The 25,464-nt window shown below is 36.1% G+C and overlaps 2 protein-coding genes and 1 long non-coding RNA gene across 16 annotated transcripts in view; 1 reads left to right on the top strand and 2 right to left on the bottom strand.

The window, feature by feature from the left end:
- Window positions 1-1,618, bottom strand: part of LOC138738491 (sorting nexin-9-like) — a 65,556-nt gene extending 63,938 nt beyond the window's left edge. For 3 of the 8 annotated variants that reach the window (XM_069888785.1, XM_069888784.1, XM_069888786.1), the window contains exon 1: window positions 235-544. In XM_069888785.1, the coding sequence (XP_069744886.1) occupies window positions 235-246 (12 nt within the window). In that variant the 5' untranslated portion in view covers window positions 247-544. The other 5 variants (XM_069888780.1, XM_069888783.1, XM_069888778.1 and 2 more) reach the window with 5 other exon arrangements.
- The window catches only part of LOC138738492 (uncharacterized), a 165,757-nt gene that overhangs the window by 71,929 nt on the left and 68,364 nt on the right, over window positions 1-25,464 (top strand). For 4 of the 5 annotated variants that reach the window (XR_011341569.1, XR_011341566.1, XR_011341570.1 and 1 more), the window contains one exon: window positions 20,522-20,689. This is a non-coding gene — a long non-coding RNA (uncharacterized lncRNA). Of the gene's footprint in view, window positions 1-6,244; window positions 6,483-20,521; window positions 20,690-25,464 lie in introns of those variants that run through there. The other variant, XR_011341568.1, reaches the window with a different exon arrangement.
- Window positions 2,559-25,464, bottom strand: part of paxbp1 (PAX3 and PAX7 binding protein 1) — a 44,008-nt gene continuing 21,102 nt past the window's right edge. Inside the window, exons 8-19 of one of the 3 annotated variants that reach the window (XM_069888777.1) lie at window positions 20,570-20,693; window positions 19,556-19,658; window positions 17,932-18,047; window positions 16,194-16,393; window positions 14,843-14,990; window positions 12,404-12,525; window positions 11,000-11,076; window positions 7,852-7,918; window positions 6,227-6,373; window positions 4,604-4,758; window positions 3,038-3,151; window positions 2,559-2,899 (exon numbers count right to left, since the gene is read on the bottom strand). In XM_069888777.1, the coding sequence (XP_069744878.1) occupies window positions 2,890-2,899; window positions 3,038-3,151; window positions 4,604-4,758; window positions 6,227-6,373; window positions 7,852-7,918; window positions 11,000-11,076; window positions 12,404-12,525; window positions 14,843-14,990; window positions 16,194-16,393; window positions 17,932-18,047; window positions 19,556-19,658; window positions 20,570-20,693 (1,383 nt within the window). In that variant the 3' untranslated portion in view covers window positions 2,559-2,889. Of the gene's footprint in view, window positions 2,900-2,993; window positions 3,152-4,603; window positions 4,759-6,222; window positions 6,374-7,851; window positions 7,919-10,999; window positions 11,077-12,403; window positions 12,526-14,842; window positions 14,991-16,193; window positions 16,394-17,931; window positions 18,048-19,555; window positions 19,659-20,569; window positions 20,694-25,464 lie in introns of those variants that run through there. The other 2 variants (XM_069888775.1, XM_069888776.1) reach the window with 2 other exon arrangements.

Consider the following 25,464-nt stretch of genomic DNA (forward strand, 5'->3'; position numbering starts at 1 on the left):
CACTAACGTGTGGTTCAACAGCTTCCTCGCAACCGATGTGTTCACATCAGTTTTACTTCTGATCAAAGGCTCCTTTATTAAATGGCGAAAACCTTGCTCGTCCAATTGCTTCCCATATGCACTGATCAGACCAGAGCATTTCGCACAAGATGCTCCAGTCCAAGTTTGCGGAATGAAAACAAGTTTTCCAAGTGATTAAAACCAAAGAATTTGCCCCTGCAGAGTGGCGCCTACCTTCGACGACATTCCGAGTTCTCCGACGGTGATCTGTCACAGCAGAGGAGAGGAGTTTGAACACCGTGCACATCCAGCGCTCAGCGGTTTTCGACTCTCAACACGTCACTTTCAATGAACTTCTCTTTTGTCCAATGTCTCCCGTCAAAAGAAGAATCTACCATCCCCTGCTGGAAATCAATCAATAGCGTTTTAAAGGCAGACTGAACATCGAGAGTGATAAATACCTAACCGAACAAATTCCACAGTCAACATTATATTTTACAACAATGCAAATGTAGAACCATTTTAGAAAAACTTATTTGCTCGACTCTACCGTTCTGAGTACAAATGAGTTAAATGAGTCTAGAAGCAAAACACGGAACTTCTTAACTAAATACAATGTTACATCTGACCGAAGATTGGTCTGAAACGTTTTGTTTTCCGGTTTTTAGAACAGGAATTGTAGCTGTTGTTTAACACTAAGTATCAATTGCAAAGGTGCCACTCATAAAAAGCGGGAAGCCAAACAGGAAGACAGAATGAAAATATTTATACTGCATGGACCTGATTTATGTAATAAAGTTGTTTTATTTTACCAATCGTCTATACGATGGGGAGAGTTGAGATTTTGAGCACAGAGACAGGTTAGATTATTCACTAAATGGCCCTAACAGTTCGACATTTTTAAGATTATTTCTTTGCTGTCTGTATTCTGTCTCCTCTCCTTTATCGTCGTCTCCATCTTTACTCATCTCGAACCTTGTAAGAAATCCGTGGAGATCACCCACCGCATTTTTTAAAAATAATCTTGGGTATTAACCAACGGAGGCTTGAGATGGAAATCATACTGCAGTTTTTGAATGAATATCAGGTCATTGTTTGTACACTTATTACCTACAAACTGAAAGATTTAAACTTTTTAAAAAATGAAATAATGGCAGTAAAGGCACACTTGCCTCGGAGGGGATTGTTATGGGGCGCTGGACAAAGTGGCGACTGCCTCTCTGCCTTACTGTACACAAGTCAAAGAATTTCAAGCATGTTGTATTCTAAATGTATTAGTAACAATAATGGAACCTTTACCTTTATATCGTGAGGTGCTCTGCATCATCTCATGCGTTTACTTTACTACTGGCCTGATGCAAGCACCCAACTCTCAATGTCCAAAGATGACTACATGGTTTTTAGAAGATAGTAGATTCTTTTTTCAAAACATTAGCCTCGGTATTGATCTAATTCTCCATGAAATGTTCCACACAACCTATTCCCTTGAGCAGCATATTCAACATGCACCTTTTCACAAAGAACTTCAAAACAGACTCACAATTTGTCTTCTATCCCAATATGACTATGATGATACAGTTCAATACACCGTTTCCTGTTTGCATCATAAGTATTTCTCCGCATCAGACGTTTAAATGGAAAATAAATAAAATGTTTTTCAATATTCCATCAATTTGTTGCAAATTACGGAGTTTAGGGTGATAATTTATCTGCTCATGTACTAAAAAGAATACAATTTAATTTTCTGTTATCCAAGGTCAGAAAACATTTAAATAAGATTGATCTAGTCAGGCCAATTGGTTAATATATAATTTCCAATACATTTTTTGAATTATATGGATCAAAAATCACAATGGATTATATACACTTAAATTGAGAACAGAGTAATGGTGATCCTGCACATTTTATTTGTTCGACTATGTAGAATTTTAAATATTTAGAGAAAGGCAAGGCAGTCCAATTCTCCAGTTTTGTAATCAGAGTCCAGCTCTTAGAATAGGACCGATTGAAGACTACATTTTGAAAATGAGGAACACTATGGATAGGTGTTACATATAGAGTAATAAAGATCGTTTACAGCTGATGCTCGACATAGCTTGGTTAAAAAGGTAGTGATGTGTCGATTATAACGGAAATTAATACATAAGTAAATTCCAACTTTAAACCTAATTCATTGCTGAGCTTTTCACCCTGCTCCAGCAGCAATAATGGCTGATCATATGCCTCAACATCATATTTTTATTCTCTTTTTCTACCCCTTTGATGCCTTTTGTGTCTAGAAATAAATTCATCTTCATTTGGCAGCTTGGCCATTGGGTTATTAAAGTGTAAGACATGGCATTAGATATGTCTGCAAAATTACAGCCAAATATCCTCTTCCTTTTAATCTTTATCTCAAATGTGATCCAGTAACATAATGAAAGCAATAATGCCGTGGAGGAGAAGGGGAGAGATCAAAAATATGCTTTGTATGTAAAGCACTTCAATAAATTTATCAATTCAGCTTATGCAAGATCTGTATCAGCTTATACATAACAAAACATCACAATTTCAACATAATGAATAGCATGTTTCTTTTATTATATTCTTAAAGCAATTAAACATGTATCAAACTAAACAAATGCAACCCAATGATACTTGAAGATTATCTGCAGGTTGGACTTGTATTTTCACAGTTTGTTTCCAACACTTGCTTGAAAGTAATCTTGAGTCACAGTCCACAAATATTTGGATGGTAACAACCAAATCTTGTTAATCCATTTGCTTCTTGTCAGAGAAACCAGGGGGATAATCAAAAATGTAGAAATCCACTCATGATGGATTTAAAAAAATTATATTCTTGATTTGTTGTGCAAGGGTTGCTGGTTCAAGAAGATTGTTTTCAGAAGTCTAGCTGTACCTTTGTGCACAAGAGATGGATTAAATATCAAACCAGTGCCATTTGACAACGACATCAATTTTCTTTTACAAAGAATTTGTACATATATACAAACATTACAAATAGCAGGAATGTTCGTGTTTCTGTCCATGATCTTACTTCCCATCAAGTAATGCCTTGATGTCCTTCACCCCATATTCATTGGCCACAGCTGTTGCATGATCCAAAGCATGGATGATGGCCAGAAATTTAATCACTTGCTTTATATTCTCCCTGCAAAGTAAAACAATTTGAATAAAGCAAATTACATTCATCGAATAAAAGCAAAATGACACAATCTTCAAACCACTCAATTATGATGGAACAAAGTCGATGAAATGTTCACTCATCATATTTTATCTGTTAACTTTCAAAACATTATATTTCAAGGCACAGTACAAAGCTATTGCATTGATACATTTAACATGGGCAAATCTATTTTTCATGTTAATTCAATATTTCCCCAAGCCAAATTTATCCAGATATTCCTTGAAAACTGCAAATGGAGACTGGATTAGACATATGACATGATAAAATCCCCAGTATCCTGAATTCAAGACGACGGCCAAAAAAGGAGGAAATAAATAAATAAATAAATAGACGGGATGGGTAGAAATCAATAAAAAAATTAAATTTCTTTAAAATTGTAAAAGTTAGTGCTCTCGAAAGCAATACAGAATCCCTTGGTGAAGATGGGAGCAGTTAATCAGCCAGCAGAGCACCCCAGCCGTGTCCCACACACAGCAGCCATTTGAACAAAGCTTGAATAAATTTGTGTTTGAATAAATTGGTGGCGCTCAGGATGAAGAACTGGCCGATACCATTCACCACTGGGGCAACTCTCCCAAAGTGTCTCCTTATCTGTGCCTCGTAAGGATCTTTATTAGTATTAAGTACATTAATACCTGTAAACTTGTGGGGAGGGGGGTGGGTTTAATTATGACGGAGGTAAGGTTAGCGCAGAAGTTAGCACAATGCTGAAACTGCTCCAGCAATTGGGGTTCAAATTTAAATTTTGTACGTTACATGAATTACCTGATTAAAGTCAATCATAATTTGGAAATACAATACTGATTTTTTTCAAATTACTTTACATATCCAACTGTCTTTTGTCTTTTAAGCTGTTTATTCTTACTACAGGTGTATTAGTTAGGCATTGCAAGAGTGTGTCTCAGTCAACTGTAAAATATGCATATCCGGCATCCACGATTCCCATAGGAGCCGGATACCGGGGATTTTACTCTATTTGCCTTCAAAAGCCATATTGCAGAAATGCAGCCAAGTGAAAATAAACCGGTATTTCACTGCTAGGTGCTTTTATTGACCATATAGCAGGAGCAAAAATATGACAAATGAGAAAATCACTGAAGATAAAAATCAGGTCATCTCATCCATCATATCAAATTTACTACAACATGAGTTCAGTTCAGATGCTGGTGGCACAAGTGCCAATTACACATAAACAATCTGATTAATTCACAGGAGGTAACTGGAAAATTCACATATCTGGCATCTGCTATCCCTGTAAGGTGCCAGACATCGGGGATTTTACTGTATTAATGTCTGAAAGCAGATTCCCTATTCTTGTACATTTTTATGCACCTACTTACGAAATGGGCACTTGCTTTCGATACAACAGTCCACGTGGATGCTAAAGTGAAACTTTCATCGCTGTCAATTATTTACCTGGCTGTGCGTTTTTCCACATCCGAGCACCCAAGACTTAACCTATAAATCGTATTGGCCAAGTGAACGAGATAACAGCAGAAATTTTCCATCTGTGGGATACTCTTATCTCCTTTTAGGTTGGTAAACCAGTTCTTTGGTAAACAAGTGATGAGCTGAAAAACGAAAGCAGCCTCGTGATATTATCTTTTTTCCCCATAATGACAGAATAATTTCAATTGGTAGTTATGTTTCAAGTACACACAAACCCATATTGTGCTTTGAATCTTATATTAATCATAATGCTTGAATGATTAAGTACTTAAATCACGCGCAGCTGTGAAATATTGGTTCTACTTGACATTCTTTTTTTTTAAGGTGTTAACAAATCAAGCTTCTCACATCCATGTACCTGACCTTAAAAATAATTTATGGCAGTGAATTGCACATGTTTTTGAATATTTGAAACTTGGTATTTGAGAGAATATGAAAGTTCCCAGCACCTACTCAATCTTTTGTTAATAATTCTGAACATAAAGCTTCTGGCTATTGATCTACTGGTCAGTGGGTCAATTCGATCTACTATCAGAGTTTCTCTTTTCAGAAATCTCCATTGAACCGCCCATTAGCGTTTCAAAACTAATTTTTTTCAAAATGATCAAAACCCAATGAATCTTTTCTATTTTAATTTACTGATTAACCATTGCTGTATTTGATCAAAACAAAATCTCTTCAAAGTGCTGTCCTTGGAATAATCAGCAATGCTCTGTTAAAGTCCAATCTGGAGTTTAAAAAGTATATTCTCAATTGATTAAATTTGTATTATTATTTTGTATTTATAAGCCCAAATTATCTATCTGCTTTTCTGCCATCTTATCAACTTTGCTTTAGAATTAAAATTATATTTCTGTCAGGATAATTCTTTAAAAGATTTAATTATGTAAAGTTCACTTTAATCAGTTAATTCCCATAACTTACATAATTTAAATTTGAAACCTGGTCGCGGGTGCTGTTTAACAGTGTTGTGCTCGCATGTTTTGCACTGACCTGACCTAAGTAAATGCCAACTTTAAAGCTTTCAGGTTAACGAGATTTTACTCTGGTAAAAATAGCAATCTAGTTCCAATTTTTATAAAGAGGTAGAATTCTTTCATTCAAAATAGATGGTGCATCATAAACTTTAGTAGGCTAAAACATTAGTGGGAATTGGGGGCAGAGAGTGGTGCAGCTAGTAGAGTTGTACCTCACAGCTCCAGTGATGCAGGTTCAATCCTGATATCGGATTCAGTCTGCATAGAGTTGTCCTCTCAAGCAGCTGTGATAACTCCCATGGCAATGGCAAGTAGGAGAATTCTATCTGTATATTGACTAACATTCTTCCTCAACTAATACAAATAAAATCCATCAGTTTCTACAGTATACCAATGTATATTTGCAACAATGATTTCCTATCCAAAAAAGAAAAGCAACATGAACATATTTCTTTGGCAGTAGAATGCTTTGGAGCTTTCACTGTAATAAACACTGTAGGGAAAGGAAAGTGAAATGCAATTCACTTCTCTGTGGGATTCCAATATTTCAATATCTGGGTTTTAAAAGTCTGGGATCTTTGAACTTTTTCAACTTGTTCTTTGACTTACTTACACTCTGACATTTCTTCAGGCTGTCATCCCCTGGGTCTGAGTTCTGCAGAGCGAGAAGAATGTGGCGATTTAACAGACTATCCACTGTTAGCTCTTGCAACACTCGATTTGAGATTATGCCAGTCCACTGCAAGATGTTGTCCAATAACTGGAAAAGCATCAAATTTAAGAAAGAAGGCTTTCAGTTATATTATTCTGTTGTAAGGCTGCTATTTACTTTGCTTGCATCTACTATTAAACAATAATTTTACCTTTAACATATTATCCAAGATAGCAATATTATTTTGCAGCTAATGAAACTGGTTTTCAAAAAAGTCCAAATTCTGCTGTGCTGAATGCAATCCAACGTGATGTGATGGAATTAAATCCCTTCACTAACCCAAATCTACATATCATTTAACACACTTTGACTATTACAGCACAACCCTGATTATCTAAAACGGTCACGACTTGGCCTATTTCGAATAAACAGCTTCCACCGAAATAAATGAGAATTTCTGATTTTTTTGGGATAATTCAGGATTTCGGAGAATCCGATTTTGGATAATCAGAACTGTACTGTAATAATGGTCCTTTGATGTACATCAGTAGTAAAGGTGCCTGGTATTTTGAAAGTTAAACATTATTGAAACTGATTCAGTAGAAACTGCACATTATTGACAAATTATTAGCAAGTTTACCATATTGACAGATATAGACATATTTGAGATTTCACAAATGGAAGGCTAATCCACGAAACTGCACAAGGCTGCTGGATGGCTGGTTGTCACTTGAATCAATAATTGTTGCATTCCTTTCATCGGGCAACAATGATTCCATTTAATTTTCCACTCAGCAAGAAAATAGATCAATAAATAGGAAGACAATAAAGAAAAAATGAAATTTAAAATAAGTTTTAAATTGTAAAAGTTAATGTTCTCCAAAGCAACACATAACCCTTTCATGAAGATAGGAGCAAACATTCAGCCAGTGAAGCACCTCATTCGTGCTCCTCCCGCAGCAACTGTTTGAATAAAGTTTTACTAAAGTTGTGTGTGAAGAAAATGGTAACACCCATGATGAAGAGCCAGCTAATGCCACTCATTGCTGGGGTGACTCTCCCAAAGTATTTGTATTAGTAAGGCTTTATCTGTAACCTTGGGAGAAGGTGGGTTAATTATGATGGCAGCACGGTAAGTGTAGTGGCGAGCACAACACTGTTAAACAGCACCAGCGACCAGGCTTCAAATTTAAATTATGTAAGTTATAGGAATTAACTGATTAAAGTGAACTTTACATAATTAAATACTACAATACTGATTTTTTTTTCAAATTACTTTACATTTTACATTGTCTTTTAAACTGTGTATTCTTAATGCAGGTATTAATTAGACATTGTAACAGTGTCTCAGCCAATCCGAAAATTCGCATGTGTGGCATCCACAATCCCTGTGGGTACCGGATAGTGGGTATATTGTATAAATTTTGAACATTCTATCAAGCTTTAAAAAACCCTCAAATTTAATTCTCAGGGATTAGAATCTTTCAATAGATCAGATTAATGCATTTCTTTCCAAACTGGAGAGGATCCCAATTTACTAGTATGAAAGAAAACCAAAATAAAAATGTCTCTTTTTATGCTCTCACCTTAAGTGCTGACCAAAATTGTCGTTGAAAAAATAGGTAAGGTCCTGAATTCTTGTTTTCCAGCACACTAAAAAAAGATAAATTTATTAATTGTTTACATCTAAAAATTAAGAATTATGCATGAAATATTCAATATGAAATTGATTTAAAAAAAATGAAATTTGTGAAGGATTAGCGTAAATGGGCGAATGAAGATCAGCATTGATCGATGGGTCAAAAGGTCTGTTTCTGTGTTGCATCTATGGCCTATGGATATTTGTATGTTTTTTAAAAAGAGGGAAGGAAAAAGTGGAGAGAATAAAACTCAGATGCATCGGTAACTGGTTATTTTGTTCACTTCTGTCACTAATGACTGCAACTATAATGAGATCAAATATGACAGACTAAAAGAGAATTTTTTTCATTTGAAATTTAAATCTGTCAGGAACAAAATGAAAAACTAATTTGCACCCTGAACTGATATATTTTTCTTTACCTTGACACAGAAATATTTGCAGAATATTACACTCAGGCACTAACATTAGAATTTGATTTGACATCAGTACCCAAATGGCATCCAAGTTCAGGCAGTCTGTCAACCATCATACCTGGCATTAACAGCTGGTTGTGGTACCATGCAACTGGAAGCATCACTCATGAGGTTACTTCTGATCTGCTCCTTTGCAAAGTATCACACTTTGCCATTGATACCAGAAAGTAATCTGCCCATTCAGAGGAAGATTCTTCATCTGTTCTCTAAGTACACCAAGGAAGACCCAATCCAAACTTAACATAACCAGGTATTATTGGGATTGGGCTGATTTATAAACTTTGCCAGATCTGGGTAGCCCGGCAAACTAATATTTATTGCCTATCCCTAATTGCCCTGAAGGAGGTGGTAGCAAGGCATGTGCTTGAACTGGTGTTGTCCTTCTGTGGAACATGGACCCAGATTGCTCCTGGGTAGACCTCTAGGATTTATACTCAGTGATTATATATAAATTTATAAAAAGTTGTTTTTATTTCTAAACCAGGAATGGTATACATCTAGTGGGGAAATCAGGTCCTCATGTTCCCAGGAACATGAAGGCCTCATCTTCCTCGTGCCACAGGTTTGCTGGAGTGTTGTCAGATTAAACTAGGCAAGTAACTACAGTATATTATGTGTCATACACACTGCAGCTACTGCATGAGAAGAAATGAATGTTTTGTGCTGTGAACTGGATGCAGCTTTGTCCTGGATGCTGTCAAAATTTGTGTGATTGCTTTTGGAATGGCATGCTTTGTAAATAGTGGAAAGGATTTGGGATGTGAGCCCAGGACTGGTAGCCTCCAATCTCTTGTTGTAGTCACATTATGTGTCTGATCCAATTGAGTTTCTGGTCAATTGTGATTCTCAGGGTGTTGATGATGGGGGGGGGGGGGGGGGAAACTCAGTGAAGGCAATGCCTTTGAATGTCAATGTTAGTTGGATAGTTTTTCTCTCTCTTTCACTTGTTGCATGTAGTCATGGTTTTACACTTCCCTGGTGCATCAGTATTTAGTTCACGTCTAAAAGATGAGGAGTTGTGAATGTAATTGAACACTGTGTAATCATTAGTCCATCAGATCTAACCTTATGATGGAAGGAGGTCGATAATGAAACTGTTGAAGTTAATCAGGTCTAGGACTCAGCCATGAAGAATCTCTGCAATGATGCCCCTGAGAACTCTAACAATCACAAGCATCCTTCTGCATGTAATGGATAGCTACAACCATTCTGATCAGCAGTCAGAGGTCAGGAGTATGAACAAGAGTGGGCTGAGCACATCGTTCTGAGGTGGACCAGAGCTCAGCAGGATGATGCTTGATATTCTTCTGCCAAACTGGACAGATTGTGGTCCTTCTGTTAAGACCAGAATCCAGTTACAGAGACGGGTGTTGAGTCCAAGTGAAGACAGCTTCTTCACGAACTTCTAGGGTATGATGATATTATATGCTGAGCTGAAGTCAATGAACAGCATGAGGCGCTATTCTCCAGGTGGGACAGGACAGAGTGGAGGAACAAAGCTATCAGTTGGTGAAAGCACCTTTCAAAATAAAGTGTTCACTTAAAAGTGATGTAACATTTTGTCAGTGAGAGGCCGATTTAAACTCCAAAGTGAATATTGCTCACAATTGTTAATCTTAACTACTTGGTGAAAACAAGTCAACTTTTGTAATAAAGGGGTTACATTAAAATTGGAAAACTGTAATCAAATCATTCTAATATTTTCATAAGAACAAATGCTAACAAAGATAGTTTCATTGTTAGAGAATGGATTTTTGGTAAGACTTTAGAGAAATTTCAACGGCAACCAATTTCAGATATTCCCAGGGTGCACCCTATGCCGATCATATACAAGCTTTAATGTGCTAACTTTCCATACTCTACATTCCAGAAGAAAGTGATGACTGAACACCATGAAAGAAATCTTGCATTTGTACCTTTCACATGACATGGCAGGAAAGCATACATTTTAAAGCTCTCCAATCATGCTTTCCTTTTTACCAATGTCCCATAAGAATTACCATGAACAATAACATGAGGTGGTTGCATGGAATTAATTTCTATAAACTATACATAAGCTTATCAAATATGTCAAGTGTTCTGTGGAAAAACTGATATTTAGCTATTGTCATAGGATATAGTTGTATTTATCATACATGACATTGATCAATGCATAATAAGGGTTGGAGAAAATCCTTCGTTAGAATATCATTTGGCTCGTAATTTCCCCAGGCAAACTCCCAAATAAGTGTGATACCTGATTATCACACTGGAGTTTTCTCACTGCTATAAATAATAGGACCAAATTTCAGGAGTACATCTGTGGTAGCAGTGGCAAACGAGAAATTCAGTGTCATATACTTTTTCATCTCACTGGCTGCGTCATTTTAAACTTGGGACCAACTTCGGGAAAATTATATGATGGGCCACCTTTTATCAAATCAGAGCACCTTTGGTCTTTCAAAAATTTTTTATTACATTCCTGCTTGGGTAAATTAGAACAGTGAAAAATTACAGGGTATTACAATAAGATCGCAACAAGAATCAACCTTGAAAACAATTTTAAAAATCCCATACTATGTCATGTTAGCCATCTTAAATAAAAAGTGTCTAAAATGCATATAAAAAGGAAAAATATACCTTTTTGGATACAATGGCACAAATACATCTTCATCCACTGATTTTCTCACTCTCAAGATGATGGTTTTTAATAAATTCTGAGAGATAATTTGAAGAGTTTTATTCATTGAATAGGAAACCACTTCAGGCAAATATTTGCACTGTTCAATTTTAGTGCATATATATTATAATATTGGCCCTTCTGAGGTTGACTTAGAAAATCCCACCAAACTATTCAGAGGACCCTTCTTGATATTTGCAGATTCTTTTTCTCAATACATGTGAAATGTTACATGAGCATGTTTCCATTATTTGCCACTGTTACTAAATGCAAAATAGTTCCTCTCCATACAAAGTAAATAATTCTTCCCACACAAAAATCTCAAATATTCACAAGATGACAATTTTTTGTTACTTTTAAAAGCTGTGATTAAGAATAGCAGAGGAATTCATAAAGGAATTCACTTTGCTGAAAACATCAGATACCAGTTGCATAAACTAGGATGGATGGGTCTTTGAGATAATTCCTAAACAACTTCTTTAAGTATTTGCCTTAATTCGACCTGATCCCCAAAATGTAAAAAATCATGAAATTAAATAGTATTGAATAAAATCTTTCACCGATCCAATTGTTGGTTGGCATAGCCTCAAGGTTTACGCAACACCAGTAATCAGGACCGGACTTCTAATCCAGTGCTATCTGTAAGGAGTTTGTACCTTCTCCCTGTGTCTGCATGGATTTTTCCCCAGGGTGGGGGGGAGGGGCTGGGGGGCTTCATTTCCTCCCACCATTCAAAGCGTACCAGGGATGTAGGTTAACTGGGTGTAACTGGCCTGCATGGACTCGAGGGCCGACATAGCCCGTTACTCTGCTGTGTGTCTAAATTAAAATTTGACCCCATTCACCTTACTCTTGCCCTAAAGATTTGGAAATGTTATCCTATAATGCACTTAACCTATTTTTTGTTGGAGTCTATTGCTTAAACAAATCCTCTCAATGCATTCTAGCTCACAAGTTGAAAAATTGCTGCCTTCAGTTCTTTTTCTATGTCCTCTCATCACTGAATCCTATTTTAAGTAAACAGTTTCTCTTTATCTTATCTAAACAAATCATGCACCTCATTTAGTTATTACACTAGAGATTTCACATTGCTATCAGTTACAGTACCTATAGTATCTAATTTCAAAAGTAAATTTGTGGTAGCAGAGGCATACTGGAAATTAAGTATTGTGGACTTTTATGTTTTACTTGATTCATTGATAAATTTATTGATTAAAAACTTTGTAACGATTTCATGAAAATTATATGACAATTAAACATTTTAAACTTTAACACTTCTATCACAAAATTATCTTAACCCATAGTCAAACAATTGGAAAGAATAAAAGAGTAGATGAACACAACAAAATTTAACATAGACCTACCTGTGTGTATTTATTTTCTCCATTTACAACTGAAGGATATCCTTCAACTAACTTCAGTAACAATTTGACTAGGTGGGATGTTTGAGAAGTTGACAAAGGATCCCAAACTTTTTCTGCTAGTCCTAGAGCAAGAATTAACAAAAGGTATTCATGGTTCAGATTTTCTCAGTTTCAGTTCCTTAGGCTTGAACATTGGATGTCATAACTTATGCAGATACAGCAATGAACATGGGGCAAATTAACTATCACATTCTGTCACACTATTGAGAATAAGTAACTGTGAGCCATTCTTCCTTTCTTCTTTTCTTTTCTTTGGCTTGGCTTCGCGGACGAAGATTTATGGAGGGGGTAAAAAGTCCACGTCAGCTGCAGGCTCGTTTGTGGCTGACCAGTCCGATGCGGGACAGGCAGACACGATTGCAGCGGTTGCAAGGGAAAATTGGTTGGTTGGGGTTGGGTGTTGGGTTTTTCCTCCTTTGCCTTTTGTCATTCTTCCTTTACTGCCAATATTTTAACCAGTTATTCATGTGGTAAAATTTGCACCAATATATTAGTTACAAGAAACATTAGCCTGCTTTAAGCAGATTTCTGAAATCAGCTCTCCTTTTAAGATCAAGCTAAAATTAGGCTCAAATTTAGTATTCTTTTTAATTATTTTTGTATTCTTCAATTGTTACATCATCACCTAAGAAAGCAGCTTGCATTCCCTAGAAAATTTAGAAGTACCAACCACTTGATCTGTTACATTGCTGGAACAATCACATAATTCATTTGCATTTCCAAACAAAATGATGGTCTTCAATAAAAAAAGAAAAAAATGATTTTGTAACATGGCATTAATATATTACTGTCAGATGGATAAAGCAAGTTTAATTAATGCAAAATAGACTGTTTTTCAGACGAGAGAAAACTGAACAATAGTTTCCCAGAGATAAATCCTGAAATCATTCTTTTTCTTATTATAAATTAGGAACTTGAATTCACAGAACATAACTTCCAAATCTGCAGGTAGCAAAATCTGAAACCATTATGAATTCTGAGGTGAATTGGACTAGAATGCAAGAATTGATTGGTCTGTGGAATGTGAGGATGGGTGCCAGAAAAAGGTTAAAAGCTGAGAAATGAAAATGTTATATTATGGTTGGAAGAATAAGCAGTATAAACTAAACTCTTTCAAGAACATAACCAAGAATAAACCATCCAAGCCATTAACACCTGCTCGTATTATTTAACAAGACCATGCCTGATCTTTTTCCCTTAGGACGATTTTTCTGACAACTCAATTCGCTTAATATCCCAAAACTGATCTACGCTGAATGTGCTCAGTAACTGGGCTTTCACAGCTTTCTTGGGGGCAGAAAGGGAAACACAAAGAGAAGGATTGAGGAAATGATGAGGAGAAGGAGTAAATTGAACATGACAGAACAGGCTGGGAAAAATAAAAAGGGATCCTTGGGTTTATAAGGAAGTATTTAAGGTTTATCAGGAAATAAGCAAAAACTCTGACATATTGGCTAAGCCTGCGAACAATGTAGAGGGTTTATATAGAGGGCAGAAGAGACTTAACTCTTATCCCTGGACCCACTTCGATATGTGCAGACTGGATAAGATGGAATTGTCTTTGAATAAGACAAGGAAGGAATCTTATGGCTCTATTTAAAATCTTGAAGGTTATTAGCAGAGTTAATGGTGAAAATATAAACTCAACAACTCAAGGAACAGAGAATAAAATTGTTTGGCAAAGGAACCAAAAGCAATGTTAGGAAAAAGCTTGTTCTTTTCGCAGGGTGTTAGGATCTGTAATGTACGGAGTTGAACCTGATTCAATCATGGTGTTCAAAGGAAGCTGGTGAGAATTTGAATGGGAAAATTGCAGGGCTACAGGGAAACACTGGGAGAAATAGGGTCTTACCCAGGTGCTATTCTGCAATAGCAAATTTCAATGGCATTTCGGTGCAATTTGATTTAGGACAGTTCCCAGTCAAATGCAGAATTAAGCAATTTCATCTTGGCAGTTAAGGTATTATTGTGGTCTCAACAATTGCAGATTAATTAACTAGTTCATGTAAATATTTAATCCCAATTTACGGGGATGAGGGCAAGCCAAACGCCATCTATTTATATGATTTTTTTAAAAAAAGAACATTTGCTGGAAATTAGAAATATTTTTAAATTCAATTTATACTCTTAGAATCCAGGAAATTTTAGTCGAAAAATGTTTGAAATAAATACCATGTGAGAAAATAGACACCAGAACATTTGATCACTGATTCTGAAACAACTCATTTGAAATACAGTGAATTATAATGAAAGAGTAAAATGTCTATCATGTGCTGCAATATTTTGATACACATGCTAAAACAGGCATATTTTGGCAATTATGAGGATAGTATTAATTGAAAGCATTAGATGATGTCTAGGCGATTAAAAATTAATTACCTGTCAATTTTGGTAATACCACTTTTTCAACAATTGCAGGTAATAAGTATGTATCGACATCATTCATCTGTGGATTTTGTCCTTCTTCACATCCATAAAACAGTAATGATTCAAACCAGAGCATACTTTCAAAGTCATGACAACTTGGCTGTTAGAAAGATATAGAGTGATACTAGTTATGCATACTTTACAGTTGTTGACAATGCACGATGTATTAAATGGTGCTTTCATGATGTGATTGTAACTTTATAATTTAAGGAAAAAAGACCTGTATTTGTGCCTTCAACAACATGAGGATATTCCAAAATATTTTACTGCTAATGTCTTTCTGACGTGCAATCTGCTGCTGCAATGCAGGCAATTTGCACTGTGAACCCCAGATCAGATCATTTGTAATAGGTGAGCAAGATAGGGAAAGCTACTGACAGGACACTTTTACAAAATAGTGTCACACAAATACTTCCGTCCATTTTATGCACCTCTAAGCATTTCCCCAATAAAGGAGCCTTTGCACTCAGCTCTTCAGATTAGGAATGCAAAACTTCATGGCTCTACAATCAAAAATATTACATTTTCACTTTTGTTATATTATTTTAAAAATTCACATTCAAACTCTGCTTCCAAGTTTTGAATGGTTGAATAAAAAATTTACAGAAGAACCTTAGTGGGTTGGAAAAATCATAACCAATGTCACTAGAAGGGTACTTTCAAGATCATGTTCAGGAAATGGAGGAACAAGCTGTCATGAAAGAGTAAAAAATGGTGTGGGAAGAGAAGTGGGGGAGATTGAGGAAGGGATTAGCGTTAGACCACAGATGGGGAAGAGGAAGGTTTGGGAAGGATAGGGAGATATAGCAGGAAGAAGAGGAGGGTACATACTGAGGCAGGAGGAAATGAAGATCAGGTATAGAGGGGTGAGATTGGGAAAGGGTAGAATCATGTCCTTAAGCCACAGAAGCTAATAAGTATTTAATGCAACTGTTGCAGATTTATTCTATGAATTTAGAATATTAGAAGTATTCACCCTTCATCTGTTTTTCTGCTTTAATCAACAGTTGATTTACTTGTATAGATATATCAGCGAATCCTTTTCTTATCATATTTATCCATTCCAGTCAGCCACAGTTCATTTTTTCAGGACTATAGAGTCTATCTGTTCTTTGCCTCCGCCAATCTCTTAGAATTCACTCGAGAATAAACAAATGTGGCATTCACAAAACAATTTTTATCCCTCTGGTGGGAATGTCAAGTTTGAGTACTGACTATGTGAATGCAATTTTCCCCAAAGCACTACTACAAAATACTGATAAGTCTGAATCACCCTAATCACAAGTACATAACCAGTTCTCACCTCAAAAGGATTCCATTTGATGAGTTGTAATCGAATAAGTGGATTGAGCAGCTTTGGAAGGCAGAGACCTATATATGCATCTTTGTACTGAGTGTAATACATCTGCCGCCACACTTCGAATCGGGTCTTGATCGAATCAAATGTACAGAAATCATCCAAAACATCTTCAAACACTTTTCTAGATTCACAAATAATTCGATCTACAAAAAAATTTTTTTAGAATTTGCATCTTCATTCAACTTTTTTTTCAGCATTACATTCATGATCCAGCCTGCTCAAAACCATTTTGCATCAACACTGGTCACCCACTAACATTTTTGGAAAGCAATGGGAACAGAGGAAGAAATAAACAGTCAGGTAGCTCTTTCATCCTTGCAGTTATTGCAAAGAAGATTTAAAATGAGAAGGGATTAACAAATTGTTTATCTTGATAATATTGCAAGATTACCAAATGAAAAATCAAGAAGTGCAAAACAAAGAAAAAATACAGCTGGATGAAATCTGAAATTAAAGCAGAAAATGCTGGGGATATGTAGTATGACAGATCGTGCCATTGGAGAGTCAACAAAGTGAACAATGGCAGTTGGACGAAGATTATTTCATCAAGGTGATTAATGTTTTTCATTCAGTTTAGAGATACAGCACGCTAACATGCCTCCAGCCCACAAACCTTTGCCACCCAACTATACCCATCTTACCAACTAAACTTATAAAAAGGGAAGAAAATGAATGCTTGTTAATCATAGCTGATCTATCTGCAAGAATGTAATTAGACAATGATGAATGATGTCTGTTGAGGAAATAAATGTTGGCATTACAGATCACAGCACTTTCTTTTTGAAGTCTTCAGCCTGTGACATTAAGTCTAGTCAGTTATGATCCAAGGTCTACCACCCTGTAACAATTATCTCAGCTTTTTTTTCCCTCTCTGAAACATCATCTCAGATGTTTGTTTTAACCACCTAGTTAACATTCTTTATGAGGGAAAAATTGGATGGAATAAGCTTGTATTTGTTGGAATTTAAAAGAGATGGGACTTGATTGAAACTTACTGGAGGTCTTAACAGGGCAGATGTGATGACACTTTAAGAATAGGTGCCCATTTGAGTAAGAGACGGCACTTAATAAGGAAAATGGTAAGGTTACCATCTATAGACAGTTTAATTTATAATCAGATCAGCTACAACCTTGTTGAATGACAGCGCATGCTCGAGGGACAGATCAGCCAATTCCTGCTGCTAATTTGTATGCCTTCTAAGCACGTAGGCACAGGTACCCCAAGATCTCCCTGTTCTTATAATCTTTTTGGAACTTGTCCTTCCAGTTGCTTCTCATTTCCTACTGAATGTAACTTGGGTATTTTTCTAACATTTTATCATGCATATGTTTGGCCATTCCATCAGCCTGCTTCCATCTTATTGGTCCATTACCAAGCTTGGAGCCTTCTGCAAATTTAGAAACTGTGTCGAGTCATTTGAGTCCTAATTTTTTAAGCAATACTAGGAAGACCCATATGCAAACTACTTGCAAGATGAACCCTTTGTTAATTTGTTCCATAAAAGCAACAAAAACCACCACTCAATTTACTCAAAAATTTTGTGCTTTATATCTAATAATTTCCAAAGTAAACATATGAATTTCCCCACATGATGCACTTTGTCAATAATGTACTAAAGTTTAGCTATTCTTCATTTGGCAAATGAAAAAAATAAATCAGTGCATCTTCTAAGCAGCATACCATTTTCCATATTAAAGCTTGTGATGTCTGTAGATGTCTCTTCGTCATCACTTGATAACCCTTCATGGTGTTCAGCCATCTTGCCTGCTTGCTCTCTGGCCAATCTTCGACGTGCTCTAAATAAAAAAATAGTCTGCAGTTAATTAGTTGCAACTTTACAATGAAATTTCTTTCTAGCAAAGTATTTTCTGGTCAAGCTTTGAAATAGGTTTTCTTCTCTTGCTTATATGAAATACTACCAATATGATGTGCTCTGTATACATTTACAAGTGAATATCATAGCATTATTTTCAGTTAGATTACAAACAGTGCCATAGATTTCTACAGGAGAGTAGTAGGCACTGAGGTCAAATTTATCCAGTGACTAAGCTATTGCTATGCTCATATCCTTTAAAATCTTCCTGTTCATTTACCTGTCAAAAAGATTTTTTGAACATTATGTAAGTGCAATGCCTATACAGCACCAGCGATCAGGATCGGACCGAGGTTTGAATCCCGCACTGTCTGTAAGGAATTTGTATGTTCTCTCCATGTCCATGTGGGCTTTCTCCAGGGGCTCTGGTTTCCTTCCACCATTCAAAAACCTACCAGGGGTACATGTTAATGGGGTGTAAATTGGGTGGCACAGACTCATGGCTGAAATGGCCTGTTACCGTGCTCTATGTCTAAATTTAAAAAATGATATTGTCCCTGCTTCTGGCACCTTGTTCCATGTACCCACCATCCTGTGAGTGAAGAGTCTGCTTTAAACATTCCAAACCCTTCCCTTCCCCTATCTTAAATCTATGAATACTTTTAGATTCAACTACCCATGGAAAAAAGCTAATTTTCCTATTCTATGTACCTCATGATTTAATATATTTCCAAGGTCCCCCCACCCCCCCCATCCCCCGACCTTTCTTAGCCTCCAGGGAGAAAGGTCCCAGCCTTATCTAAACTCTCCTTTATATAATTCAAGCTACCAGGTCCCAGTAACATTTTCAGGAATCTTTTCTGCACCATTTCCAGCTGAGTGATTTTTCCTCACAGCTGGTTGCAACACCCGGCACTTAAATTCCATTGGCCATTCCAAGTTCATCTGCATCCAGTTGTAATTTTAGTCAACTTCTTTCACTGTCAACTACAACACTAATTTTGATGTCATCTGCAAATATACTAACCATGCTAACTAAATTCTCATCCAAATCATTAATCCAGATGACAAACAACAATGAACCTCGCACTGATCTCTGTGGCACACTAATGGTCACAGGCCTCCAATCAAACAAAATCTGCATCTAACTGGTCAGTTTACTGGATCCCATGCAGCATTAGCCACCCTCCAGTCCTCCAGCAATTATAATGGTGTTGCAAATATCTCGGCCAGGATTTCCGCAATTTCTTCCGTAGATTCCCATAATGTCCGAGACTACACTCGATCAGGTCCCAGGATTTTAAGACCCCTTTCAACCATGTTTCTATTGTATTAACAACCTCACTAAACAGAAATTGCAACCAAGATGGGAACACTGTCGTAAAAGCATGTCACAAAACACCTTGAAGAACTTAGTACAGTAATCAACTATTAGCATTCAAATCACACCAACATTTGAAAATGTAAAAGATTAGAAGCATTCAATCATACCTACGGGCCTCTCTCTCCGCAATCCTCCTCTGTTTAGCATTTTCTTGATATAAAGCACGGTCACGGCCAAATGAATCCAAACTTGGTGCCATCACCGTTTTGCCTGAAAATAAAATATTATAAAATTACCAAAAACTTTCTTTAAAAAGGCATCAGTAATGATAACTTTAATTTTGATCGAACACAAAATTTAAACCTACTGGGACCCCACACCATTAGGAGTATGCAAATTGAGGAAGTTAGTGCAACCAGCAATAAAATTAGAGATCAGCAACAAGAGTAAATTTACATATTAAAAAATACTTCCACTGTTAAAACATGATTGAATTCTTGTCAGTATACAATTTTGCAGAGAATATAATCTACCAATTCACAAATCTTTATGATCAAAAAAGAAATGCATATTTCTCTCTCAGCTATGAGACATGGAGAAAAGTCTAAAAAAGACACTTTTCTCCTAACTAAACCACCAACTGGTAGATATTAATCTTTTATACTTGACGTAGCACTCAAAAAACTGAACTAAAATTTGTGAATTGATGAAAATCAGCTGATAAAAAGTTTTTCATGGAGGCACTAGAAAACCATGCCTTCTAGGAGTTTCTTCCTGTTCAAATCATAACCTCAAAACTGAGGTATCCAAGGGCAAATGAACCCTCGTGTTGCTAACAAATTAAGCAATAAAAATCTGAAAACTATTCTTCTCTAGTTGAATGATTTTAAGAATACTTGAGTGTTTTGGTAATCTGTGGAACAAATATATAATCCAAAACAAAAATGATCTATGTATCATATAACAATATCACAAGTAATTATCATAATTTGCCCATGTAATGAGAACACATTACTTCTTCTAAATAAGGTATTTAGCTTTTTGTACCAAATAAAATCTATCAAGTGATTCCCTTGGTAACCAAACCAGTCTGTTTGATTAATATGCATTCTTATTAATCTAATGTATTACAGTGAACAAGGCTGTTCAATGAAAAATAAAAACCTTCAAGATGGACTGACTTGAATGGCTTGAATATTCCGATGATTCATCTTTAATATCATCTTGCCGTCTCTGGACAAACCGGGTAGCCCGCTGTTTCAGCAACTGATGCATGGCAGCTTCAAGCTCATTAATCAGAGGTACCTGAAAAATATAACACATAACGTAATACCTAGGTCCTTCATAATAGGCCCTGGTCTGCACGAATTACACCACGGAAATAGTTTTAAATTCCAGTTAGTGCTTGCACATCTTCAACTAGAGTGTCAGAAGCAATGAGGAAACAAGATTAAGATAACTTCATGTACTTTCTTACCCAATTAATTGTCACTTAGTCTGCTGAATATTTAATCCAAGATAACTGGAAAATAAGTTATTTTATTTTTACAATACATAATGGAATCAAGATGGGGGGGGGGGGGAGGAATTGTTCAATGCATTCATTTATAACATTACATTTTCACAAAGAATTGCCATAAGTGCATGTATAAAAAAAGAATGCAAGTTAAAACAAATGAAAGAAATCTCATCTTGAATTGGATACAGTATTCCAGTAGGACCCATATACAATTCTTAGCACATTCACATACAGATGAAATTGTCCAAGTCATATGGCATGTTTTTCATCTCTGCAAACTTTAGAATTACAAATTTATGAACATTTAAGAAATATTTATGTTGGTCTGCAATTTTACAAGCTCAAAACCATGTGCCACTATAGAAATTTAAAGCACCTCCGAAGTTTAGTAATTAACAAAAATAATGAACTGGATCTTTCTAGCTATGGCCACGGGTTCTGAAGGGACCTGGAGTTCTGCAGAATACCTCGACTTCACAGGGGTGCCTTTGCAGGAACTATCACTGTTCTTTGTCATTGGACTCCACAAATAGTCCAGCAATGGAGCCCAGCCTTTCTTGGACACCTCAGCATTAAACTGTCTCATTGATCCAACTGCCTCTCAAATCTATTCATTGTCATTGGAAAACTGAGACAATGCAAGGGACAAGAAAGTTATTTATGGTTTATAAATGTCTAGAGGTGTTTTTAATAAATTTTATTTCATATACTAAAAAGATCAAGTTATAACTTATAATGACTTTGAATGTTAGGGTTGTTTACAAAACGTGTTAAAATCTTGTGTGGATTAGATGACGTGGCCTTCAGAATTTGGCTTAGGTGGGCACTGCAGGCGGTGGGTTGGGTCCAGCAAGATCTAGCCTGATATTTCATGGAATCATTTGCAAAATTAACTAGTTCAGCTGATGCATCCTTTAACCAAAAGAAACTATTGCAGATATTTAAACCAAATTGACTATGAAATCTTTCTGCACAATGATCTCTTGAAATTAAACCAGAAAGTACCACACAACATCCTTATCTTGTGTTAAAGGGGTAGATGGAGAAAAACTATTTCTGTTAATTGAGAAAATAGAAAACAGCAGGATCAGAGACAAAAATTAGAGACAGGTGTGAACTGAGGTAAAATACATAATAAGGAGTATAGAAATTGGAAATCTTCTTCTATGAATGGCAATGCATTCAATATTAATTGGTGAGATTAGATTTTTCCAGAACAAAGATTTTAGGCCAAAAGTTTCATGAATGAAATTAGTGTTACAGATCTGCTTTGATTCTACTGAATTCCAACGTAAGGAATAAGTGCCTCCCAAACACGTTCTCATGCAATACAAATGCGGAGAAAAGGTTTCAGATTTTATTTAACATAGGCATTACATTTTTTTTTCGTCACTGAATGAAACCACCTTATTTTCAGTTACCAGGAGAAATTAAATTTGCAATGTTTGACTAATTTAAACCACTCATTGCTGATTCATTCAGAACTGACGGCAGATCTTATCCCACCCAATATCTATTCTCTTTCTTCTGTGTCTGAACATGCTGTAGCCCTCAAATTCAAATCTATATTTCTGAGAATGCTTTGCTTGAGTCTCTATAATCTTATCTCTACCAGAGTATTGAAGCAGCCAATCACTAAAAACAGCTGAGATTGTGACAAAATTAATTCCGCCTTTCTTATCCTTACTGACAAGTTCCCCAGTGTCTCTCCATCACTATCAGTGGGATTGGAATTGTTTTATTCTATTCTTAATAATCCATTTGCAGTCACTAAAACACTTGGAATGGTTTCTCTTCCTGGTCCATTACCTCTATACCCAAGCATCTAATCTCTCCATTTCTCAGTTAACTGGCACCTGCTGACGACATTATTTGAAACAAAGAATTAGTTTTCTCAATAATACCAAATCACCCTGATCAAACTTGCCATCTATTCTCTTGTACTCTCCATCTTGTATACATGAACAAGAAACAGGAGCAGGAAAAGGCCTGCTCAGCCATTTAATAAGATCATGAATGATCTGGAAATAGATTGATTCACCAACCTAACTCTTCCCAATAATCCTCAATTCCTCTGCTATGCAAATTCTACCTGTGTCTTAAATATATTTAATGAGGTAGCCTCTATTGTTTCCTTAGGCTTCCTGTAATGGATATGTGGATATTTCCTGCAGCTAAATGATACTAAGAGCAAAACATTTGTCTTTTTTTTGCTGTCCACAACCAAAACATTTATTTCATTATAAGAGATCTAAAAACACATCAGCCAGTTTAAAACTTGGTGTAATACTCAATTCTGCAATAAGCTTTGGACCAATTGCATCATTGCTATTTCCACTTCAAAAACATTGTTCTAATTTGTCCAAGCCCAGACTAACTGCTGCTAAAGCTCTTCTCATGCAGTGCTTTACTCTTGCAAAGCACTCCCACTGACCTCCTGGCTTTCACATACTGCAGTCGATCCAAACTCCTATATCTATATCTATAGATATACTCCTGTTCAATGAGCTTGTTGGCCAACAAGCTTGTTAAGAAAAACTTATTCTTCTCTAAAATTATTCCACAATGTCTCCCTTCCCCAAACCTACAATTCATTCCAATTCCATGAATGTGTTCCTCCAATTTTGACTTCCAAATTATCTATGAACTGAAGTTCATTCAGCTTTATTGCTCCACAACTGGCTAAAATCTAAAATTCCTCAAATCTTGCATCTTTCTGCTGAGATCCATCTCTGATCCTAACTTCTGCCCTAACATCCCTCACATGGCTCAGTGACCAGTGCAACATACATGGAGAAGTTTAGCTACATTGAAGAGATTGAATTAAGTCAGGATTATTTTCTTGATTTACAGTTGCAATAGGGATAGGTCTATCTCTATGAATATTGCAATCTAATAGAGTTTGTAACAAATATTTTTAACTACAATTTCCACAATTCTAATTCAAATTTAAAATTTAGACATATAGCAAGGTAACAGGGTATTTTGGTCCATGAATCTGTGCTGCCTGATTTACACCCAATTAACCTACACCCCGGTACTTTTTGAAGGGTGGGAGGAAACCAGAGCCCCGGGGAAAACCCATGCAGATACAGGGAGAATGTACAAACTCCTTACAGAGAGCGTGGGATATGAGCCCCAGTCCCGACTGCTGCCATTGTAAAGGCATTGCGCTAACCACTATGCCAACCGCGCCACCCTAATTTGTGTTTTTTTTAATTTTAAAAAGGGATTTTTGCCATTTTTTTAAACCTACAAATGAACACTCAAAGCTGAAAGCAAAATTTCATTAGGTATAAACAGTCAAAATATATTAAAACTGTAACTTTCTCCAATAAAATATTTATATGCAATATGTTGTCTGTCTTGCTGTGACAAAATTACACTGATCAATCAAAATGTATTTTAATAAATACAACGCAAGAAATTTTAATATTACTCATCCAAAGTTTCAGCATTTCAAGATCATTCAGACATGAATTTCTGATACTGTATTCTGGGATGGGCAATTCAAATCTTTAAAACTGAATCACAAATGACGTATTTGAAATGAAGATTTCACCAAGTGCATCTACACTGCAATATTGAGATAGCTGCCTCCCCAACTACTAGAAAACAATCAGATTTAAATCTGCCAATACAGAATGTCATGAGATACAGACCACAACCAATTCATTCCGTATATGGTCTTGAAGGTGAACAGTACTGCACTAGTCCCATTACTCTATCTGTGGACAGAACCATGAAACATGGCTGCCTGCCCTGCAGAAGACACATGGACTAAAAACATTAATATATGGTATCCCATGAGTGGAGTAGCATATTTATAGAGACCCTCTACGAAAAGACAGTTTTAAATAAAAGCACTACTGCATTATTGCATGATAGACTGGTTTCATGCACGATGCAGAAAAATACTTAAAATTAAGTATATTTAGTAGAAAAACTGAGGAGTGCAATATTGTGAAATAGATAAAAGAAATGTTACATATTACTTTTGAGATGTACCTGACCAAAAAAAAAGCATTTTATTTATTGAGGTATTTGGAAATTTATGTTTTAAAAGACTGCTTTTTCACAGCTGAAGAGGGAAGTAAGTTAGTAAAAAAAAATAACTTCAGGGTTAAACTGGAAAATAAAGGACCAGCCAACACCCTCTGCTAAGAAATTAAATATAAATTGAAATCTTTACTCTGGAAGCCATCACACCCACCCCATCTAAACCAAGCAGGAAGCTGTTTTGTTGAGGAATGCAAAAGATGAGTAGAAAGGTAAGCATTTTCCCTCTTATGTTCAAGACAATGCTTTCATACTCCAAATATCTTTTATTCTCCCTGACATGGATGGTGGCAAAAAGGTCATTTCTAATTTCCTGTTATTTCTAGAATTAATCATCATTAATTTCACTAAATTCATTAATAGGTTAAGTTGTTTCCATTGGTGGGGGAAAGATCAGAACAAGGGAACAGAGTCTCAAGATTCAGGACGGAGATGAGGAGTAACTTCTTTTCTCAAGAGGGTGGTAAATCTGTGGAATTCACTGCCCATTGAAGCAGT

The sequence above is a fragment of the Narcine bancroftii genome, chromosome 7 (assembly GCF_036971445.1).
Source record: "Narcine bancroftii isolate sNarBan1 chromosome 7, sNarBan1.hap1, whole genome shotgun sequence".
NCBI lineage: Eukaryota > Metazoa > Chordata > Chondrichthyes > Torpediniformes > Narcinidae > Narcine > Narcine bancroftii.